Below are 23,995 nucleotides of genomic sequence, written 5' to 3' on the forward strand. Positions count from 1 at the left end.
TAAGGCTCTGTCGATTTGATTTCTAAAGTGTTCCTGTTTTGAGGTGATTTCTTACTGTGGGTAGCAAGAAGTTCTTTTACACTGAGGCCAAACCAGTTTTCTTTTGCTTAATTAACAAGTTGCATCTTCTGATTAAAGTGATGATTAACCAACATTTTCTCTTAAAAATAATTTTTATTTTCCCCCTTTTCCAATAGACTTTAATAAAGGTTTCTGAGGCACTGCTTGATGGCAGCTTTGGGAACTGTAATTCCCAGTATGAAGAATACAGGATGGCCTGTCATAACCTGCTTCCTTTTACTTCCGCTTTCCTGCCCGTTGTGAATGAGGTCGACAGTCACAATGTGGCACTAAACCACACAGCTAACTATGATGTCTTGGCAAAGGAGATTTGAAATCCCATAGAAGGTTGACTCCTGTAAGACTCAGAGCTGAATTCAGATCAGGGTTTCTTTTTCAGGGTGTATTTTAATATAGATATGAAATGAAATAATTGTATAGAATTTTTTTTTTTTGGATAGAATTTTTAAATGGAGTATTCTGTAAGCTTATTTTATTCTTTATCTGACTCTGCCAATTTACATAAACATGTGTTAAAAATTACCTGTTTATACTTGTACAGTTTTCTTAAACTTTCAAATTATCAGCATTGTGATGGGTGCTGTCACTTCTGTATCATAAATATAATTTCTTACTAAGCTAAGTTGTATACAGCCCCACTGTATTATTTTCTTTAGATGCTGGTTTCAGAAACTATGTTTTGATCTCTTACTGGTTTGTTGTATTTATTTGCTTGCCTTTTAATTAAAGCATGTCAGTTATAAAGTGTTAACTGTTAAAAACAATATGGAACTTTTTTTGGCAGACACTGGGGTTTATTTTAAAATTTATTTCAGTTTGCCCTTCCTTCCACCTTAATTTTTTTCGTGATTTACCACTTCTTTTTTAGTATCCATGAAAATGATACTTTCTATTGAGTAAGGGTACTCCAGTTTTATGTAGATGATTCAGAATGTGGGGATTGGTTTGCTTCTTAATCATGGAAATTCACTGGTAAGTTTGTTGCATATCTCTAGACCAGTCTTTTAAAGACTCCCGGGTAAGACTTATGCTTCCTTGACTAAATTGCTTGCGTGTCAACAAGTATTTGATATCTGAACAGTGTGCTTCGAGGGAGCATAATAGGGAAGAATGCAAATGACAAGGAAACATTCGTTCTTACTCTTACAGCCAGGCATTGACTATTAAATGTTTTTGTATCAGCAAAATGAGAATTTAAACTCCTGTTAGTTTAATTATTAAAACATGGCTCAGCAATATTTTTTTGGGAGGGGGTAAAGGTTTTTGTTCTGTCTGTACAGAAAACAATAATGGAATCATTCAGTAGATTTCTTTCAGAATTGTGTAAATATGTCTAATATTAATACTTCCCTTTGAGGCAAATACAAATTCAAAAAGGGAGATTTTATTTAGAGAAGACATTCTAATTAAAATGATTTTCCTTCACTCTAAGCTGTTTAGATTCATAATTGTTAAGAGAAAAAAAACTCACTGTAAAATAATGCCAACCTATATATGCTGTAATAAATTATTTTGTACACAGTTGCTTATTTGTGTTATTACTTCACACAAAATATTTTTGCAAAATGTTTTCTCTTTTTCTTTGAGGGAATAAAAACTTAATCATCTTACTTTTTACAAGTTTTTAAAAAGAAAGTTGGTTATTAAAAATATTAAAATATTAAAATAAACACCTACCAATAAACTCTGGTGCCACAGCAGCTTGACTTCCTTTTTAGTGTTTTAATAATTTTAGAACTAGGTAACCTTTGTCACTAAATAATCCTGGCAAATCTGTAATGTGTTATGTTACTTTCAGCAAGAAGCCACTTGCATAGAGATTCCCGTTAATTGTAATTAATGTGGAATATGTGCTGAAGTGGCAGTCTTTAAATTTTTTCTTTATTTTTATTTTTTTCAGCAGCAGCAGCAGCAGCAGTCTTTTAAAAAGTATTCCATTGGGATCATTTAGGGTTTCTGAGAATTATTGGGTGGATATACTTGAAATGTGAGGAGTCAGGTTCAAGGTATGGAAGGCAGGATACAAGGTGAAATCTAGTCAGCGGATAGAGGTTGGATCTGTTCTCCCTACTCCCATCCCACTTTGAGTGTAAACATTAAATAATCCTGGGATATGGTTGGGGATCCTTCTTAGTTAAGGGAGGCAAGGGTGTGTCATGTCCCCCCCCCCCCCACCTCTTATCTCCACCCTGCCTGCCTCCGACCTTGGCAGATTGCCCTTTACAGTTCAGAAAGCTAAAGGACAGGCATCTGAGACCCAAATACTTAGAGAAGTGTCTAGTCTCAAGAGAAAAGTGAGAAGTCCTTTGTCTTGGGTGAACCTGCCAAGTTTATCAGAACAGATAGGAACAGACACAGAGTCAAGGCATAATGTGGTACTTTAAGAATTTGGCTTCAAGTTTCTTGTGATTTCTTTCTTGAGGAACTGAATGAGTTTCATGGGCAAAGCCTAGAAGATAAAGAACCATAACTCAGTTTGTATTTATTGAACACCTATTATGTGTCACACTATTCTAGGTATGACTTACACAGTAGTGAACAAAATTAAATCCTATTTTCATGGAGTTTTTTTTTTCTAGTGGGAGGAGAGAGAAACATAGGATATGATATTAGGTAGTGATAACTACCATGAAGAATAATCAAGCACAGTATGAGAGTAGTGTTGATTATAGTGAAATTTTAGAATAGAAGAGAAAAAGAACAGTCTCAAAGTTTACAGAGAAAAAGAGCAGATTATTCTCAAAAGAGAAGCAGATTTATGAAAGGCATCATTGAATATTGAAGAAAACATTCCCTCTGGATTTTTTGAAGAAAAATACCTTTGAATTTAAAATTCTATATCCAGCCAAATTAGTATTGGAATGCGACAGCATAAATATCCTCAAGTATACAGACTTCAGAAGATTTCCCCTTACAAATGTTATCACAAAAAATGCTTTTGGAGCAATATTAAAAGATACAAAATCTGGAAGATGCTACAAGAGATATGGAAGAAAAGTAATCAAGTATTTTTGTAAACTGTACTGTTATCTTTAGAGAAACTTTACAACTGTTAAAATTCTAGGCATTACTATCATGATTGGAGTTGGAGGTATTGACTAAGACATACAAGAGAGTTAAAATGCCTTTTTTTTTTTAATGTTGATTTTTGAGAAAGAGCATGAGCAGGGAGAGGGGCAGAGAGAGGGGGAGACACAGAATCCGAAACAAGCTCCAGGCTCTGAGGTGTCAGCACAGAGCCTGACAAGGGGCCTGAACCCATGAACCACGAGATCATGACCTGAGCCAAAGTCAGATGCTTAACTGATTGAGTCACCCAGGTGCCCCTGTAATGCCTCTTGTTAAAAGGAAGTTACAGAGATTGAAAAGATTAAGAAATTGAGTAAACAAACATGAATTTGGTTATAAAAACTGTAAGAATACAAATAAAATGTAAAACAAAAATGAGAAGTAACTCAGTTTGTCTAGTGGGAAGCAGAAAGAGTGAACAGAGAAAGATTACAGTAAATGGAAAGTAAAGTGGCAGAAATTTGGATGTAGCACTGATTACAAGTAAATATGAATGGGTTAAATAACCAAATAGAAGATTCTGGTTGTATTAATCGTTTACAAGAGACACCTAAAAACAGAAAAATTTAAATAAAAGGATGGAAATAGATAGAGCAGGCTAAAACGAACCAGAATAAGGTGGAATAGTAGTTCAAATAAGGGAATTTAATGCAAAATATAATGACAGAGACATTATTACACAGTTGGTCCCTGAATAACATGGGTTTGAACTGCATGGATCTGCTTATACGTTGACTTGTTTTTATAAATACAGTATAGTACTGTAGAAGTATTTTATTTATGATTTTCTTAACATTTTCTTTTCTCTAGCTTACTTTATTGTAGGAATACAATGTATAACATAACATACAAAATATGTGTTAATCAATTTTTTGTCATTGGTAAGGCTTCTGGTCAACAGTAGGCTTAGCAGTTTTTGGATAGTCAGAAGTTATATATGTATTCTCAGGATTTTCAGCTGCGTAGGGGGTCAATACCATTAACCCCTGTGTTGTTCAACTGTATATTGGTTTAAAAAATATGAATTTTTTTTAAAATGAATTTTTAATGCTGAAAATTAAACTGTAAAAAATTAATGGTAAAATGTTTAACTGTATGGTGATGATGTTAATTAAACATTGCGATGATATATATATATATATATATATATATATATATATATATATATCTTGAATCATGTACACCTGAGACTAATATGTCAATTTTATCTGGAAAAAAATACTAAGTATATATCTATTAATTAATGTTAATAATTATGTTTAATGCTAATTAAACATTGCAATCATTTATATATATATATATATACATACATACATATATATATATGAATGTATATATCTATCTTGAATCATGTACACCTGAGACTAATATGTCAATTTTATCTGGAAAAAAATACTAAGTATATATCTATTATTGAACTTATATGCACTTAACATACCCTTAAATTATATCAAGCAAAAGCAGTGAACTGGAGAAATAGAAATATCAACAATTATAGTTAGAGGTTTTAATACACATTTCTCCCCCTCAAAAACTGAAGCAGAGAGAAAGAGAAGCAGAGAGCAGTTATTGAACATAAATTGTACAATTCCCTTGAGCTATTATGTATGTAGAACTCTACACCAAATAGAGTGATTGAGAATGGCATACTGTTTTTAAGTGGGAAGGACTAAGAAGGCATTTCTAATGAGATGACATTTGAATGGCTTTGCAGATCAGATATTTGGGCAAAGAGCATTCCAGAAGGACTAGAAAGGCTCCTTCCAGGTCTTGAGGTGAGAATTGTTAATAAAGGACTGATTGTCAGTGTGTCTCTAAGTTCTTTAATATGTCATAGAATAAAAACATTTGGACAGTGTAGATTTAAGTAACTATGAAGCTTAGTATAAGAATTATAGATTTCATGGGGCACCTGGGTGGCTCAGTTGGTTAAGCCTACGACTTCAGCTCAGGTCATGATCTCACAGTTCTTGAGTAGGAGCCCCGTGTCGAGCTCTATGCTGACAGCTCAGAGCCTGGAGCCTGCTTCAGGCTGTGTCTATGCTGTATCTCCCTCTCTCTCTGCCCCTCCCTGCTCACTCTCTCTCTCTCTCTCTCTCAAAAGTGCATAAACATTAAAAAAAAAAAAAAGAATAACAGATTTCAGTGCCTACTGACCCCTGTCCTCTAAGAAGATTGTTAGGTCTGATAAGTTTTTAACTGTGAAATAGCTTCAATTTCTATAGTCTCAGTAATAGATTTGGTTCTCTGCTATTAAAGAAAATTGTTTTAGGGCACCTGGATGGCTCAGTCGGTTAAGTGGCTAAGTTGGGCTCAGGTTATGATCTCACGATTTGTGAGTTCGAGCCCCATGTTGGGCTCTGCTGACAGCTTGTAGCCTGGAGCCGGCTTCGGATTCTGTGTCTCCCTCTCTCTCTGTCCCTACCACGCTCACAATCTGTCTCTCTCTCTTAAAAAATAAATAAACATTAAAAAAAGGAAAAGAAAATTGTTTGAATCACTAACCATATGCCTATTTAGCCCTACCTACCTCATTCCCCCGAATGTGTAGCTGTTAGTCCTAGTACACAAATTTCTGTTAGTATTATAGCTGTACTTTGGGATTTTGCACTTTTGGATAACTACTGCAATAAAGTGAACATTTTTAAAAAACTGATTCTATTTAATTTTGACCCAGAGAAAGAAGTGCTTAATGAAGAAGATAGACAGGAAGTTGCATTCAGAAAATGTGATCAAATGATCTGAAAGCATTCATAATCACCAGTTAAAACCAACAACCTGATCAGAACAAGACATAAAAACAAATAAAAAGAACACATTCTTCTGAAAGTGCAGAGCTCCTTCTTTCCCTATCTTTCCCACACTAACTCCTATTCATGATTTTGATCCCTAAATCCCTAAAAGTGTTTTGTGCCCCCTCCAAATGCATCCACAATACTGTGCACCTCCCATCATTACACTATTTATCAGCTCAGTGGTTTTTATGTACCTCCTCCAGAGACACTGTGAGCATCTTGTTCACAATTATGCAATTGGCATATATGCCAGCCACCTAGTAGGCATTCAGCACCTATTTGTTGATTTACTCAATAAGGGTAGGAATGATTTCACGGTTATTTCTGAAAAGGATGATTGTTAATAATACATTTTTTTAATTTTAAAATTCCATTTAAATCCAATTTAGTTAACATATAGTGTAGTAATGATTTCAGGAGTAGAGTTTAGTGATTTATCATTTACATATAACACCCAGTGCTCATCCCAACAATGCTCTCCTTGTTACCTATCACCTATTTAGCTCTTCCCCCCGCCGCCCCAAGAACCCTCCAGCAAGCCTCAGTTTGTTCTCTGTACGTAAGAGTCTCTTGTGGTTTGCCTCCCTCTTTTTTTTCCCTCTCTCTTTTTACCTTAATTTTCCTTCCCTTCCCTATGTTCATCTGTTTTGTTTCTTAAATTCCACATATGAGTGATATCACATGATATTTATCTTTCTCTGACTCATTTCACTTAGCATAATACACTCTAGTTCCATCCACGTTGTTGCAAATGGCAAGATTTCATTCTTTTTGATCGCCAAGCAATATTCCATTATATATATATATATATATATATATATATATATATATATATATATATATATATAAAAACATACATACACATTATATATATAAACATCATATATATATACATATATATATGTATATATATATATATAAACATACACATACACCACATCTTCTTTATCCATTCATTAGTCAATGAACATTTGGGCTCCTTCCATAATTTGGCTATTGTCAATAGTGCTGCTATAAACATTGGGGTGCATGTGCCCCTTTAAATCAACATTTTTTGTATCCTTTGGATAAATACCTGTTAGTGCAATTGCTGGGTCATAGGGTAGTTCTATTTTTGATTTTTTGAGGAACTTCCCTACTGTTTTCCAGAGTGGCTGCACCAGTTTGCATTCCCACCAGCAGTGCAAAACTGTTTCCCTTTCTCTGCATCCTTACCAGCATCTCGTTTCCTGAGTTGTTAATTTTAGCCATTCTGACAGGTGTGAGGTAGCATCTCATAGTGGTTTTGGTTTGTATTTCCTTGACAATGAGTGATGTTGAGCATCTTTTCATGTGTCCATTAGCCATACGGATGTCTTCTTTGGAAAAGTGTCTTCATGCCTTATGCCCATTTCTTCACTGGATTATTTGTGTTTTTGGGGTGTTGAGTTTGATAAGTTCTTTATAGAGTTTGGATACTAACCCTTTATCTGATACGTCATTTGCAAATAACTTTTCCTGGCCTTTTAGTCTTGTTGATTGTTTGCTTTGCTGTTCAGAAGCTTTTTATCTTGATGAGGTCCTTGCTTTTGTTTCCCTTTTCTCGAGAGACATGTCTGGTAAGAAGTTGCTGTGGCCAAGGTCAGAGAGGTTGTTGCCTGTTTAATCCTCTAGGATTTTGGTGGTTTCCTATCTTACGTTTAGGTCTTTCATCCATTTTGAGTTTATTTTTGGATATGGTGTAAGGAAGTGGTCCAAGTTCATTCTTCTGCATGTTGCTGTCCAGTTTTCCCAACATCATTTGCTGACAAGACTGTCTTTTTTTTCCATTGGATATTCTTTCCTGCTTTGTCAAAGATTAGTTGGCCATACTTTGTGGGTCCATTTCTGGGTTCTCTATTCCGTTCCATTGATCTGAGTGTCTGTTTTTGTGGCAGTACCATACTGTCTTGATGATGACAGCTTTGTAAGACAGCTTGAAGTCCGGGATTGTGATGCCTCCTGCTTTGGTTTTCTTCTTCAAGATTGATTTGGCTATTTGGGTTCTTTTCTGGCTCCATACAAGTTTTAGAATTGTTTGTTCTGGCTCTGTGAAGAATGCTGCTGTTATTTTGATAGGAATTGCATTGAATATGTAGATTGCTTTGGGTAGTATTGGCATTTTAACAATATTTGTTCTTCCAGTCCATGAGCATGGAATATTTTTCCATTTCTATGTGTCTTCTTCAATTTCTTTCATAAGCTTTCCATAGTTTTCAGCATACAGATCTTTTACCTCTTTGGTTAAGTTTATTCCTAGCTATTTTATGGTTTTCAGTGCAATTGTAAATGGGATCCATTCCTTGATTTCTCTTTCTGCCGCTTCATTATTGGTGTATAGACATGCCACAGATTTGTGTACATTGATTTTTGTATCCTGCAACTTTGCTGAGTATCAGTTCCAGCAGTTTTTTGATGGAGTCTTTTGGGTTTTCCACATAGAGTATCATGTCATCTGTGAAGAGTGGAAGTTTGACTTCTTCTTTGGTGATTTGAATGCCTTTTATTTATTTTTGTTGTCTGATTGCTGAGGCTAAGACTTCAAACACTATGTTGAACAACAGTGGTGAAAGTGGACATCCCTGTCATGTTCCTGACCTTAGGGGAAAGCTCTCACTTTTTCCTCATTGAGGATGACGTTAGCTGTGGGTCTTTCATATATGGCCTTTATGATCTTGAGGTTATGTTCCTTCCATCTCTACTTTCTTGAGGGTTTTTATCAAGAAAGATGCTGTATTTTGTCAAATGCTTTTTCTGCATCAGTTGAGAGGACCATATGGTTCTTATCCTTTCTTTTATTAATGTTATGTATCACACTGATTGATTTATGAATATTGAACCAGCCCTACAGCCCAGGAATAAATCCCACTTGATCTTGGTGAATAATTCTTTTAATGTGTTGTTGGATTTAGCTTGCTAGTATCTCATTGAGAAGTTTTGCATCCATGTTCATCAGGGAAATTGGTCTGTAGTTCTCCTTTCTAGTGTTGTTTTTGGTTGTGGGATCAAGGTAAGGTTGGCAAGTGGACATTTTTTATCTTTAAGTAGCTAAAGTGGCTTGTTGGCACCTGAATTGGATTGTATGTTGCCTTTGGTTTTTGGGAAACTCTGAACCTACAGCCAGATGGTCAGTACACCCCACAGGTGATTTAGGACTAGCTGGAGTTCTAATTATCAAAGGCCAGGAATACCTTTAAAATAAATCCTATCTGGGCTATCGCTGAATTCTGAAAGCCTGAAAGCCTATCCCCCTATCCTCACCCTGCTTCTAATCCACCAGGGATCTTCTAGGACTAATACTTTTGGCAGATCTGTGGCCAGTCTTTTAGTGACCACTTAAGGCATAAATCCCTCTGGCTTGCTCCCTCCCATACTCTCAACTGCATCAGTTTTCTCTTCCTTAGCCAAGCCTCCCTCTATGCCTCTTCCTTGTATTCTTTGCAACTTATCTTCTGGAAGTATTCCACTCATGGTCAACACAGTTCTACACATCTTGTCTCTGCTCTTAACACTTTCCCTTTATCTTTTAACCTTAACTGATAACTGTAACTGAGATCTCCATTATGCAGCCCTTTCAACTGGAGGGCTGTTTATTTTCTCACCACGTGCTTGGAGAGACAGTTCACATTATCTTCACTCACAGCAACTGCTTCCAGCCCATTACTCTTCCACTATTGTACAAAACCCTATGTTTCTTTGAGATGAATGCCACTGGACTGTATTATCCTAGACCCCTCCTTATTGCTGTCATTTGTCCTCTCTCTGACTCACAGACTTTCTCTTCTCTCCAATCATGCTGAACTTCTGGATGGTTTTAGGATATATTTGGTGCACATTCAATACCTGCCTCTCAGTTCCTTGATCCCCCTTGCTTCAGTGATTTTCACCATCATCCTCATCAAATTAACCAACCGCCAGGCCATATCCACTTCTTGTCATTGGTAGAAACTTTCACTTCTGAAAGAACTTACAAAAGCCATGCTGACTCTGATCTCCTGTTTCTTTTATTTTATTTATTTATTTTTAAATTTTTTTTTTAACGTTTTATTTATTTTTGAGACAGAGAGAGACAGAGCATGAACGGGGGAGGGTCAGAGAGAGGGAGACACAGAATCCGAAACAGGCTCCAGGCTCTGAGCTGTCAGCACAGAGCCCGACGCGGGGCTCGAACTCACGGACCGCGAGATCATGACCTGAGCCGAAGTTGGCCGCTTAACCGACTGAGCCACCCAGGCGCCCCTCTCCTGTTTCTTTTAAAGTGTTCACTTGGTTATTCCTCCATAGCTGTTGCACCTCATCTAACCCTCCCATGACTTTCTCCCAAATAACTTTTACCACCAGTCTTTAATACTTCCCATTTCTATCTTTGCTTTTATAGTTCCATCAGTTGAAAATGCTTATCAACAACTTCCTCATTCCATTGTTCTTCTATTCCATAGGCCAAGAAAAAAATCCCATCCTTGGTTGAATTCAGCTTGTTCTTCAGCCACACCAAGACTGCGAACAAGGATCATCCAGTATCATAGACTGATTAGTGAGCTCCAATCTCACAGAGTTCATTCTTGGTTTCCCAGTAGGCTGTCTCTTACTTAGCTATTTAAAAAATTCTCCACTTGGTTCTCAGTATGCCTTTTCTGTTAGCCCCCTTCCCCTGCCCAAAGATGTCCATGTCCTAAACCTCAAAACCTGTCTATATGGCAAAAAGTCTCTGTTGGTGTGATTAACGATCTTGGGATGGTGGAGTACCTGGGTGGCTCAGTCAGTTAGGCGTTTGACTCTTGGTTTTGGCTCAGGTTATGATCTCACGGTTTGTGAGTTTGAGCCCAGAGTTGGGCTCTATGCTGCCAGTGCAGAGCCTGCTTGGGATTCTCTCTCTCCGCCCCTCCCCTGCTAGCTCGCTTGCTCTCTTTCTCTCTCTCTCTCGGAATAGATAAATAAACTTAAAAAAAATTAAAGATCTTGATATGGGAAAATAATTCTGGACTACTAGAGTAGGCTCTAAATGAAATCACATGGTCCTTTATCTTTCTATCATCTATCTACTTATTTTAAGGAACTGGTCCATTTCATCTAATTTATCAGATTTGTGGGCACAGAATTATTCATAATGTTCCTTTATTATTCTTTTAATGTCCATGAGACCAGTAGTAATGGCCCCTATTTTATTTCTGATGTTCGTATTATTGTGTCTTCTCTCTTTCTTGGTTAGCCTGGTTAGAGTTTATCAGTTTATTGATTTTTTTCAAAGAACCAGCTTTTGGTTTCATTGATTCCCTGCTTTCAATGATACTGACTTCTCAAATTTTCATTATGTCTTGTTTTTGGTTTTTTGCTTACTTTGAATTTTTTCTTTTTGCTCTTTTTCTAGTTTTATCAGAAGCTTAGATTATTTGCTTTAGATTTTTTTCTAATATATGCATTTAGTACTATAAATTTCACTCAAAGTACTGCTTTGCTGCATCCCACAAACTTTGATAAGCTGTATTTTCATTTAGCTCAAAATACTTTCATATTTTGCTTGAGACTTCCTCTTTGACTCATGTGTTATTTAGAAGTGTTTTGCTAGTCTCCAAATATTTGGAGATTGTTCAACTATCTTTCTATTATTGACTTCTAATTTAATAGTCTGGGAGTGTGTTTTGTGTGAATTTCATTCTTTTACATTTATTAAAGTTGTTTTATGACCCAGAATGTGATCTATGTTGGTGAATATTCCATGTATTCTGCTGTTGCTGGATGAAGTAATCTATACATGTCAGATCCAGCTGACTGATGATGCTGTTCAATTCAACTAGAATCTGATTTTCTGGCTGCTGGATCTGTCAATTACTGATGGAGTGGTGTTGAAGTCTCCAGCTGTAATAGTGGATTTGTCTATTTCTCCTTGTACTTTTTTTTCTTTTTTAATGTTTACTTATTTTTTAGAGAGAGAGTCAGAGTGTGAGTAGGAGAGGGGCAGAGAGAGAGGGAGACATAGAATTGGAAGTAGGCTTCAGGCTCTGAGCTGTCAGCACAGAGCCTGACGGGGGCTCAACTCACAAACTGCGAAATCATGACCTGAGCCAAAGTCGGACACTTAACTGACTGAGCCACCCAGGCACCCGCTCCTTGTACTTCTATCAGTTCTTGTTTCATGTATTTTGATGCTTTGTTGTTAGGTACACACACACTTAAAGATTTTTATGTCTTCTTCGAGAATTTACCCCCTTTATCATTATGTGATGTTTCCTTTATCGCTTATAATTTTTCCTGATGTGAGGTCTGTTTTGTCTGAAATTAATGTAGCTATTCCAGATTTTTTTTAAGTTAGTGTTAGCATGGTATATCTTTCTCCATCCCTTAGCTTTTAATCTATCTGTGTATTTACATTTAAAGTAGATTTCTAATACACGGCAAATAGTAAGGTCTTGTTTTTATAAACCCATTCTGATAGTTTGTGTTTTTTAATTGGTATGTTTAGATCATTCACATTTTAAGTGATTGTTGATAAAGTAGGATTAATATCTACCACATCTGTAACATTTCACTTCCCTTTTTCTTTAAGAATTTTCTAAAATTGATAACAGACAACAAACCAACAGATCCAGGAAGCTCAGAGAATACTAAGAGGGATAAATACCAAAAAACCACACTTAACCAAACAATATTCAAACTGTAGAAAATAAAAGACAAAGAGAAAATCTCACAAGAAGTCAGAGAAAACAAACAAACCCTACCTTATCTGTAAAACAAGGACAAAAATTTCATCAGACGTCCCTTTAGAAAACATGCAAGCAGAGGAGAATGGAGTGAAATATTTAAAGTGTTGAAAGAAAAAACCCACCAGCCAAGAATTCCGTATGCAGCAAAATTATCCTTCAAAAGTGGAGAAGAAATAAAGACTTTTTCAGACAAACAAAAATTGAGGGAACTTGTCATCAGTAGACCTTTCTTGTATGAAATGTTAAAATTCTTCAGAGAAGGAAAATGATATCTTAGAAACTCAGATTACATAAAGAGAGGAAGAGAATTAGAGATGGAATAAATGAAGGTAAAACACAGTATTTTATTTTTCTTATCCTGAATTGTTTCTTATTAATTATTTCTTAATTCTTATCTTTAACTGATCTAACTGATAACAATTTTTCATAATAATAAGAGCAATAACATATTGGATGACTATAGTATATGGATAAGTGGTATGAATGACAACAATGTCACATGAGACAAGAGGGAGTAATTAGGAATACTTTCTTATAAAATACCTGGACTACCCATGAAGTGGTACAGTGTTACTTGAAAGTTAGATTAGTTATCCCAAAGAACACAAAAACACGAATTCAAAGGGATACATGCACCCTGTGTTTATAGCAGCATTATGTACAATAGCCAAGATATGGTAGCAGCCCAGGTGTCCAGTGATTGATGAATGGATGAAGAAGAAGTGGTATGCATATAAAATGGAATATTATTCAGCCATAAAAAGAATGAAATCTTGCCATTTGCAACAACACAGATGAAGCCAGAGAGTATAATGCTAAGCAAAATAAGTCAGTCAGAGAAAGACAAGTATCATGATTTCACTTATGTGGAATATAAGAAACAAAACAAGCAAAGGGGAAAAAGAGAAGTCAAGAAACAGACTCTTAACTATATAGAACTGGTGGTTACCAGAGGGAAGAGGGTTGGGAGAAGAGTTAAATAGATGAAGGGGATTAAGGACTGCACTTGTCATAATGAACACAGAGTGACATATGGAATTGCTGAATCACTGTATTGCACAGTTGAAACTAATGTAACTATATGTTAACTAACTGTAATTAAAATAAAAAGCTTAGGGACCACCTGGGTGGCTCAGTTGGTTAAGTATCTGACTCTTAGTCTCAGAATGTGATCTCATGGTTCATGAGTTCAAGCCCCCATCAGGTTCCATGCTGACAGTGTAGAGCCTGCTTGGGATTCTTTCTCTCCCTCTCTCTGCTCCTCCCCGACTCATGCTCTCTCTTTCTGAAAATAAATAATTGAAAAAAATAAAAAATAAAATAAAATAAAAACTTTAGAGGTGCCTCAGTCAGTTGTGTCCAACTCTTGATTTTGACTCAGGTCATGATCTCATGCTTTGTGAGACTGAGGCCTGTGTCAGGCTCTGTGCTAACAGTGAGGAGCCTGCTTGGGATTCTCTCTCTCCCTCTCTTTCTGTCTGCCCCTCCCCTGCTCGCACATGTACACACACTCTCTCTTTCTCTCAAGATAAATAAATAAATGTAAAAATAATGTATATACACAAAAACTAAAAATAAAAACTTTTAAAAACAGAAAGCTAAATTACTTGTAAATATATATTGCAAACACTAGGGCAACCACTAAAAAAATGGTAAAAGAAGTATAATTAATGTGCTAAGAAAGGAGAGAAAATGAAACCATATAAAATGCTCAATTATAACCAAAGAAGGCAGGGGCACCTGGGTATCTCACTCAGAAAAGTTTCAGACACCTGATTTCGGCTTAAGTCACGATCTCGCAGGTTCATGGGATGGAGGCCTGCGTCGGGGGCCTGTGCTGACAGTGAGAAGCCTGCTTGGGATCCTCTCTGTTTCTCTCTCTCTGCCCCTCCCATGCTCTGCCTCTCCTCCCCCCAAATAAATAAATAAATAAATAAATAAATAAAATAAAACCAGAGAAGGCAGAGAAGACCAAAAAAAAAAAAAAAAAAAAAAATACCCCCCTGACAAGCCCCAAACAAAAAACAAAACAGGAGCAATGAGTTCAAAACAGTTTCTACCTATTCTCTCTCTCTTTCTCTCTCTCATCTATTGTCTGTCTAATCTGCAATGTCCAATTCGGTAATTCTAGACACATGTGGCACTTGGACTACAGTTAGTGTGTCTGAGGAACTGGACCTTAAATTCTATTTAATTTAAATTTAAATGGCCACAGGTGGCTAGTGGCTACCATACTAGTGACATCCGTCTAACGGTTCTTCCCAAAGGGGCATCTTTTGGCAATTTATCCATCCAGAGGGATGCCTTCTCCAAATCTCTTTTTAAGACAGCTATGTGTGTTAGCAGTTGTGGACTTCTTTGGGTTCTCTATTTACTTAGCTTGATTTTAAGCTCCTTAAGGTCACCTACCTGGTCTGTCTGGAGTATGAAACCCAGAGCTGAGCACAAAGTAAGTACCCATAATGTTGTTGATAGATGCTTACAGTCACTAAGTGCTGTCGCTGATCTGACCCTCACAATTGCCCTGTGGGAGAGGCATTATCACCCTCATTTTACAGGACACTAAAACCAGTAGGGATACTAGCTTTTCCCAGGGCCACGCAGTTTTTCAGTAGCAGAGCAGGATTCAAACCTACTTCTTCCAATTTTGCATCATTCTGCTTCCTGTTGGTCGTGATGCTCAGTAATCCTGTATCTTACGGATTGGTCTGGCTCTCTTTGTGTTTAAAGTGTTGTCGGCTCAGCAAGAGAGCAGTTCCTTGAGGGCCATGCCAAGGCTAAGCCCACTCCGTGTTCTCTGACATACTTATTAACCAGTTTGCGCACTTACGTGTGGTTTCAAGGCTACAACTATTGAAGTATGTGGTTAGTTCACTGTTTCCCCACTGGAGGGCAAACTTGTCCAGTTTTATGTACTTTTCGGCTTTCTTAAGAATGACAAGAAGCACTGTACAAGGGCCTGAGGTGTTTTCTGTGCTTTAATTGCTGCAGGGAAATGAGATGGTTCCCGTGTGTTAGAAGTTGTGTAATATATACATTTCTGATTCAATAAGTTGCCTTCTGTAGAGAACACACAGTCCAGATGCAGCATGTGTTAAGTGGAAAGCCTACACTGCCCTGTGGCTTGTCAGTATGGAGTTTTGTGAGGCAGAGGGCCCTGGGTGGAGAGTGGGAGAATGGGTGCCGCTCTCGGGCAGGTCACACCCTCCTTTCTCTGCAGTTAGGAGGGTTGTCAAGGCACCAGTGCCCCATGGCTCAGGACTCTCAGGCTAGAAGGCCCTCAGAATCCAGGATTGTATCAGGCCCATTTCAGTTTACCCCACAGTTACCTCCACTGGCACAGAGGAAGTCCCCAGGAGCACTGGGGAAGTTATGCTCAGCAGCCTTCTCCTAATTAAAGGGTAGAAGCAGCCATAGTTCTGGGCACCATTTAGTGAACTTGGCTCTCTTCCTGGGCTCAAAAGTCTAGACAATGGGAGTTTTGAATGTGGGACAAAAGTGAACTTTTAATGGCACCAGTCCAACTTATTCCACATCTGAGAACAACATGGCAGCTTATATAGGCAAATCTAGCTGCCTATTGTCATGCACATGGAGATTCCAGGTTGTCTCCATGCACCTATGGGTCTGCCTTTAAGCTTCGCCACAAGGCCTCTATCTGCAGACCCTGAGGAATGTGTCACGGCACAACTACACACATTCTCCCATAGTCCCCAGGGCATCTGAACCCAACACAGCCTCTTTCAAGCATGATGTCCATCAGTCACTATCACCACGGTGACTTGTATTCAGTGGGTTCTGAGATGCCCTCAGCTCGTCTTCCATCTGTCTTTGTGGTGGGGGGAGAGGTTAGTCAGCAGCATGCAGCACTCCATCAGGCGCTCAACTCAGGGAGGGGCACCTGGAGTCAGAGAATACTTCGAGAGCACTGCAACACTGTCAGCTATTTAATTCTATACTTCATAAAAGGAATCGTTTTACTAGCAGATATAATAACTGTCTTATCTGTATAATGTGAAATGGTAACCCCTGACAACAACAAACAAAACAAGATGGAGAACTGAGGGTTGACGGTGGCTTTTGTGAATATTCATTGGTTACATATTCTTTTTTACTTCTTCTCACTTATGAGCACATGCATGTTAGCAGGCATCAAAGCTTTAGGAAAATTTGTGGCAGAAAAACTTGAAGTGGAAAAAACACCATGAGTTGTTTAATTTTCTCACCAATGGTATGAGGCTGACATTATTCCATTTCAGCGGCAAAACAATGACACTGTGTCCAGATCTCCCAGGAGCGCTAACCTTTCAAGGCTCGGCTATGGTTGCAACCCCTCCCTAAGTGCTTCCTGGATTCCTCTGGCGAAGTTAATGCACCCCAAATATACATTGAGCCACCTTACAGCACTTATCACGCTGCATTTATCGTGCTTTACCTGGTGGGGTCTTATTTGGATGCATGTCTCATCACCACTACTGGACCGTAAGCTCTTCGAGTACAGGGATGAGCCTCACTGTCTGGGTTCAAGTCTCTACTCTGCCACTGAGCAATGGTACGATTTCTGTCAAGTTAGTTAGACTCTCTATGACTTAGTTTTCTCATCTGCACAGTGGGGCAATAGGACCTTCTATATGGGGCTGCAGTGAGGATTAAATGAGTTCACAAGCAAAGCGCTCAGAACAGTGCCTGAGCACAGTTCAGTACCGTAGCAGTATTTGCTGTTATTATCGCTGTCTTCCTATTTCCTGCAGCACTTTGGGAGGGCTTCCTACCGGGACTTGGGCTTCTGATGGATTTTACAGAGTAAGATGGCTTTCCACTGTGCCTTGAGGAATTTATTTTTAGACAACAGGAACTTTTGGCCAGCACCTCTCCTGGGACCTCTGAGGCCTCTAGGGCGCTATTACCTTGAAGGAAGCTGAGTGCTGCATTCAGGAACTCCCCACCAGGCAGCCCATGGCCCTCATCTGGGGAGCTTTAGAAACCCATCCAGGGCCCCTCACAGAGATTCTTTTTTCTTTTTTAAAAAGTGTTGATTTATTTTTGAGAGAGAGAGAGTGAGCAGGAGAGGAGAAAGAGAATCCCAAGCAGGCTCTGTGCTGTCAGCATAGAGCCTGACGCAGGGCTCAAGCTCACGAACTCTGAGATCATGACCTGAGCAGAAGTCAGATGCTTAACCAACCAAGCCACGCAGGAACCCCAGAGATTCTTTCTTAGTTATCAGAGTATAATAATGGTCTAAATATATCCACAGGTCAACTCACGCAAACAGATTTACAAAGAATGGCAATTCTAACAATACCCGATATTGGACTGTACAGTGACCTCATCTAAAAGACCACATTCAGAGATTCGGATTGATTGGCCTGGGCCGGAAGCTGGTGAATATTTCTTTTAAGAACCTGTGCAGCCTGGGCAGAGAATCGCCATGTGTGCCTCTGGGACAATGGTTCTCTACCCTTAGCCGCTCATCACTTGAAAGCTTATAAAACACACTCGGGACAGCGAGATCAACAGTAAACCATTCTGCACACCTAGAAAACTGATTCTGAAGATTAACACAACAATGTGCATAACCTGAACCACAGAACTCAGCAGGTACATGGCACTGAATGGTGAGCTGGGGGAGAAGGAAACCACAGAGGGCAGGGAACTGCTTTTGCTTGTGGAGAGAGGACAGAGACGGGGGCGGGGGGGGGGGAGAGTACAGGAAAAGCACGCCCCCCCAAAGCATCTGGAGAGAAAGTGGAAAAGTGGAAACAGCCGCAGGGACCGAACAGAACAGGCAGAAAGGAGAAAGACGAGTGTTTAAATTCCATTAAGACTCTATGAACAGGGGGAGCACAGAGTCTGAAACTCCACAGCTCCTTACCTGATGGAGCTCTGGTGGGAAGGGCAAATCCCCAGGAGCAGAGAGCGAGGTCCTCGGGGTTCTCAGGTCACGGGCAGAGGCGGTTCCCCTGCTGGGAGGGCATCTGGTAGAGGCTGTGCAGCGACCTCACAGGCAAAATGTCCCAGCAGACTCCAGGGAACAACCACATTCGCTGGTGCTGGAACAAAGACGTTAAGGCACCAGATATGTGTTGCAATTTACCAGAATCCCTGAACTGCTGCTATACGATTGTGTGAACTTTTCCTGGGATGGGCTGGACCCAGTCGCAGTCTCTGGGCTTCAGCAGCAGCATGGTCCTGCGAATGTTCCTGGGGGTGGCCGGCACCCAGCCATTGCTCACAGAGACCCTCCTGCAGAGAGTCTGAGCCAGTCAAAGCCGCAGTCCCTCAGAAGTGAGGAGTCGGGAAACAGCCGCATCTGAGATAAAACTCAGGAGAGAGGTGCTGCCTGGCAGCTTGACGGCTTGGTCACGGACAGTGTAAAAACGGGGAGTGGACGGGAGCTGGAGACAAAGGACAGGTGCGGATGGCTGATCCCGGAGAACAGAGTTCTGGTACCAGAGACTGGAGATCTGGGGGACGCCATTTTCACTCCTCCCGCGCTTGCGCATACACACCCACAAGCGAAACAACACCCACCCCAGTAAGTAAAGCAGCGCCATCTAATGGAGAACAGAGCTGTTACACTAAGACCTGCCCAGCCAGGCCAACCTCGCTCTTCAGGAACACCCCAAGTCTCTCTGCCTGCTTATTTTACGGGCTACAAAGTGCTTCATAGTTTGACTTCAAGGGAAAACTGAGGTAAGTGCAATAGCATTTCAGTCTGTTCGCTGGTCCATCTATTTAATTTTTTTCTTTTCTTTTTCTTGAATACAGAAAGAAAAAATTTATTTTTTCTCAATTTTTATTAGAAATATTTTTCTTTAATTTTTTCCACTATATTGTTTACTTTTTTGTAAATGTTTCAAATTCTATTTTACTTCCGTCATTTCATTTTATTCTATTTCATTGTATTCATTTTTTCAAATTTTCAAATGTTTTTCTTTTTTTCTTTTTCTCTTTTAAAAATTTTTTCTTTTCTTATATTTCCCTTTTTTTCTCTAATCTATCAAGCTCCTTTCAACAACCAGACCAAAATACACCTAGTATCTAGGATCATTTATTTGATTTTTTGTGTGTGTTGTTTTTAATTTTTTAACTTTAATTTTTTTGCCTTATTAATTCCTTTTCTTCCTTCAAAATGATGAAACAAAGGAATTCACTCCCCAAAAAAGAGCTAGAAGAAATGACAGCCAGGGACTTAATCAACACAGATATAAGCAAGATGTCTGACCAGAATTTAGAATCACGATAATAAGAACACTAGCTGGGGTTGAAAATAGATTAGAATCCCATTCTGCAGAGATAAAAGAAGTAAAAGCTAGTCAGGATGAAATAAAAAATACTATACCTGAGCTGCAATCTTGTATGGATGTCATGGTGGCAATGATGAATGAGGCAGAGCAGTCAGTGATATAGAGGACAAACTTATGGAGAATAATGATGCAGAAAAAAAGAGGGAGACTAAGGCAAAAGAGCACAGTTTAAGAATTAGAGAAATCAGTGACTCATTAAAAAGTAATAGCATGAGAATCATAGGGGTCCCAGAAGATGAAGAGAGAAAAAGGGGTAGAAAGGTTATGTGAGCAAATCATAGGGGAAAACTTTCCTAACCTGGGGAAAGACATAGACATCAAAATCCAGGAAGCACAGAGGACTCCCATTAGATTCAACATAAACTGACCATCAACAAGGCATATCATAGTCAGGTTCACAAAATACTCAGGCAAGGAAAGAATCATGAAAGCACCAAAGGAAAAAAAAAGTACTTAACGTACAAGGGAAGACAGATCAGGTTCAGAGCAGACCTATCCACAGAAATTTGGCAGGCCAGAAAGCAGTGGCAGGATATATTCAATTGTGCTGAATAAGAAAAAATATGCAGCCAAGACTTCTTTATCCAGCAAGGCTGTCATTCAAAATAGAAGGAGAGATAAAAAGTTTCCCAGACAAAAATTAAAGGAGTTTGTGGCCACTAAACCAACCCTGCAAGAAATTTTAAGGGGGACTCTCTGAGGGGAGAAAAGAAGGGGAAAAAAAAAAAAAAGACCAAAAAGGAATAAAGACTAGAAAAGACCAGAGAACACCACCAGAAATTTCAACTCTACAGGCAACAAAATGGCAACTAATTCATATCTTTCAGTACTCACTCTAAACGTCAATGGACTAAAGATTCCAATCAAAAGAAATAGGGTAACAGAATGGATAAGAAAACAAGATCCATCTATATGATGTTTACAAGAGACCCACTTCAGACCTAAAGACACCTTCAGATTGAAAGTAAGGGGATGTAGAACCATCTATCATGCTAATGGTCGACAAAAGAAATTCAGAGTAGTCATACTTATATGAGACAATCTAGACTTTAAAATAAAGACTGTACCAAGAGATGAAGAAGGGCATTATATCATAATTAAGGGGTTTATCCACCAAGGAGACCTAACAATTGTAAACATTTATGCTCCAAATGTGAAAGCACCCAAATATATAAATCAGTTAATCACAAACATAAAGAAACTCATTGATAATAATACCATAATAGTAGGGGACTTCAGCACCCCACTTACAACAATGGACAGATCATCTAAAGAGAAAATCAACAAGGAAACAATGGCTTTGAATGGACTTAACCGATATACTCAAACATTTCATCCTAAAGCAGCAGAATACACATTCTTCTCCAGTGCACATGGAACATTCTCCAGAATAGATCACATAATGGGACACAAATCAGCCCTCAACAAGTACAAAAGACTGAAATCATATCGTGCATATTTTCAGACCACAACACTATGAAACTCGAAATCAACCACAAGAAAAAAAACTGGAAAGAAAACAAAACTTGGAGGTAAAGACCATCCTACTAAAGAATGAATGGGCTACCAAGCAGTTAAAGAGGAAATTAAAAAGTACATGGAAGCCAATGAAAATGATAACACCACAGCCCAAAACCTCTGGGACGCAACAAAGGCGGTCATAAGAGGGAAGTATATAGCAATCCAGGCCTTCCTAAAGAAGGAACAAAGGTCTCACATACACAACCTAACCTTACACTTTAAAAAGCTGGAGAAAGAACAGCAAATAAAACCCAAAACCAGCAGAAGACAGGAAATAATAAAGATTAGATCAGAAATCAATGCTATCGAAACCAAAAACCAAAACCAAAACCCAAAACAAACAAACAAAACAACAGTAGAACAGATCAATGAAACCAGAAGCTGGTTCTTTGAAAGAATTAACCAAATTGATAAACCACTAGCCACTTTGATCAGAAAGTAAAAGGAAAGGACCCAAATAAGTAAAATCAAGATGAAAGAGGAGAGATCACAACCAACACGGCAAAAATACAAACAATAATAAGAGAATATTATAAACAATTATAGCCAGTAAAATGGGCAATCTGGAAGAAATGGACAAATTTCTAGAAACATATACACTACCAAAACTGAAACAGGAAGAAATAGAATATTTGAACAGACCCATAACCAGTAAAGAAATTGAATTAGTAATAAAAAATCTCCCAAAAAACAAGAGTCAGGGCCGGATGGCTTTCCAGGGGAATTCTACCAAACATTTAAGGAAGAGTTAACACCTATTCTCTTGAAGCTGTTCCAAAAAATAGAAATGGAAGGAAAACTTCCAAACTCTTTCTATGAAGCCAGCATTACGTTGATTCCAAAACCAGACAAAGACCCCACTAAAAAGGAGAACTATAGACCTATTTCCCTGATGAACATAGATGCAAAAATCCTCAACAAGATATTAGCCAACCGGATCCAACAATACATTAAAAAAATTATTCACCACGACCAAGTGGGATTTATACCTGGGATGCAGGGCTGGTTCAATATCTGCAAAACAATCAATGTGATTCATCACATCAATAAAAGAAAGGACAAGAACCATATGGTCCTCTCAATAGGTTCAGAGAAAGCACTTGACAAAATATAGCATCCTTTCTTGATAAAAACCCTCAAGAAAGTTGGGATAGAAGGAGCATACCTCAAGATCATAAAAGCCATATATGAAGGACCACTGCTAATATCACCCTCAATGGGGAAATGCTGACAGCTTTCCCCCTAAGGTCAGGAAGAAGACAGGGATGTCCACTCTCACCACTGTTATTCAACATAGTATTGGAAGTCTTAGTCTCATCAATCAGACAACACAAAGAGATAAAAGGCATCCAAATTGGCCAGGAGGAGGTCACACTTTCACTCTTCGCAGATAACATTATACTCTATATGGAAAACCCAAAAGATACCACCAAAAACCTGCTACAACTGATCCATGAATTCAGCAAAGTCGCAGGATGTAAAATCAATGCACAGAAATTGGTTGCATTCTTATACACCAATAATGAAGCAGCAGAAAGAGAAATCAAGGAATAGATCCCATTTACAATTGCACTGAAAACCATAAAATAGCTAGGAATAAATCTAACCAAAGAGGTGAAAAATCTATACACTGAAAATTACGGAAAGCTTATGAAAGAAATTGAAGAAGACACACACAAAAAAATGGAAAATATTCCATGCTCCTAGATAGGAAGAACAAATATTGCTAAAATGTCAATAGTACCCAAAGCAATCTACATATTCAATGCAATCCCTATCAAAATAACAACTGCATTCTTCACAGAGCTAGAACAAACAATTTTAAAATTTGTATGGAACCAGGAAAGACTCCCCAATAGCCAAAGCAATCTTGAAGAAGAAAACCAAAGCAGGAGGCATCACAATCCTGGACTTCAAGCTGTATTACAAAGTTGTGATCATTAAGACAGTATGGTACTGGCACAAAAACAGACACTCAGATCAATGGAACGGAATAGAGAACCCAGAAATGGACCCACAAAGTATGGCCAACTAATCTTTGACCAAGCAGGAAAGAATATCCAATGGAAAAAAGACAGTCTTGTCAGCAAATGGTGTTGGGAAAACTGGACAGCAACATGCGGAAAAGTGAACCCGGACCACTTTCTTACACCATACACAAAAATAAACTCAAAGTGGATGAAAGACCTAAATGTAAGACAGGAAGCCATCAATATCCTCAAGGAAAAAGCAGGCAAAAACCTCTTTGACCTTGGCCACAGCAACTTCTTACTCAACACATCTCCGGAGGCAAGGGAAACAAAAGCAAAAATGAACTATTGGGACCTCATCAAAATAACTTCTGCACAGTGAAGGAAACAATCAGCAAAACTAAACGGCAACTGACAGAATGGGAGAAGATATTTGCAAACAACATATCAGATAAAGGGTTAGTATCCAAAATCTATAAAGAACTTATCAAACTCAACACCCAAAAAACAAATAATCCAGTGAAGAAATGGGC

General features: G+C 38.4%; 1 protein-coding gene across 11 annotated transcripts in view; it reads left to right on the plus strand.

The window, feature by feature from the left end:
- The window catches only part of NAA16 (N-alpha-acetyltransferase 16, NatA auxiliary subunit), a 61,155-nt gene extending 59,550 nt beyond the window's left edge, over positions 1 to 1,605 (plus strand). For all 11 annotated transcript variants that reach the window (XM_058683925.1, XM_058683902.1, XM_058683916.1 and 8 more), the window contains one exon: positions 198 to 1,605. In XM_058683925.1, coding sequence (XP_058539908.1) covers positions 198 to 395 — 198 coding nt within the window. In that variant the 3' untranslated portion in view covers positions 396 to 1,605. The remainder of the gene's footprint in view (positions 1 to 197) is intronic.
- Positions 1,606 to 23,995: the final 22,390 nt, after the last annotated feature.

Source organism: Neofelis nebulosa, chromosome 1 (genome assembly GCF_028018385.1).
Source record: "Neofelis nebulosa isolate mNeoNeb1 chromosome 1, mNeoNeb1.pri, whole genome shotgun sequence".
In the NCBI taxonomy this organism is placed as follows: Eukaryota; Metazoa; Chordata; class Mammalia; order Carnivora; family Felidae; genus Neofelis; species Neofelis nebulosa.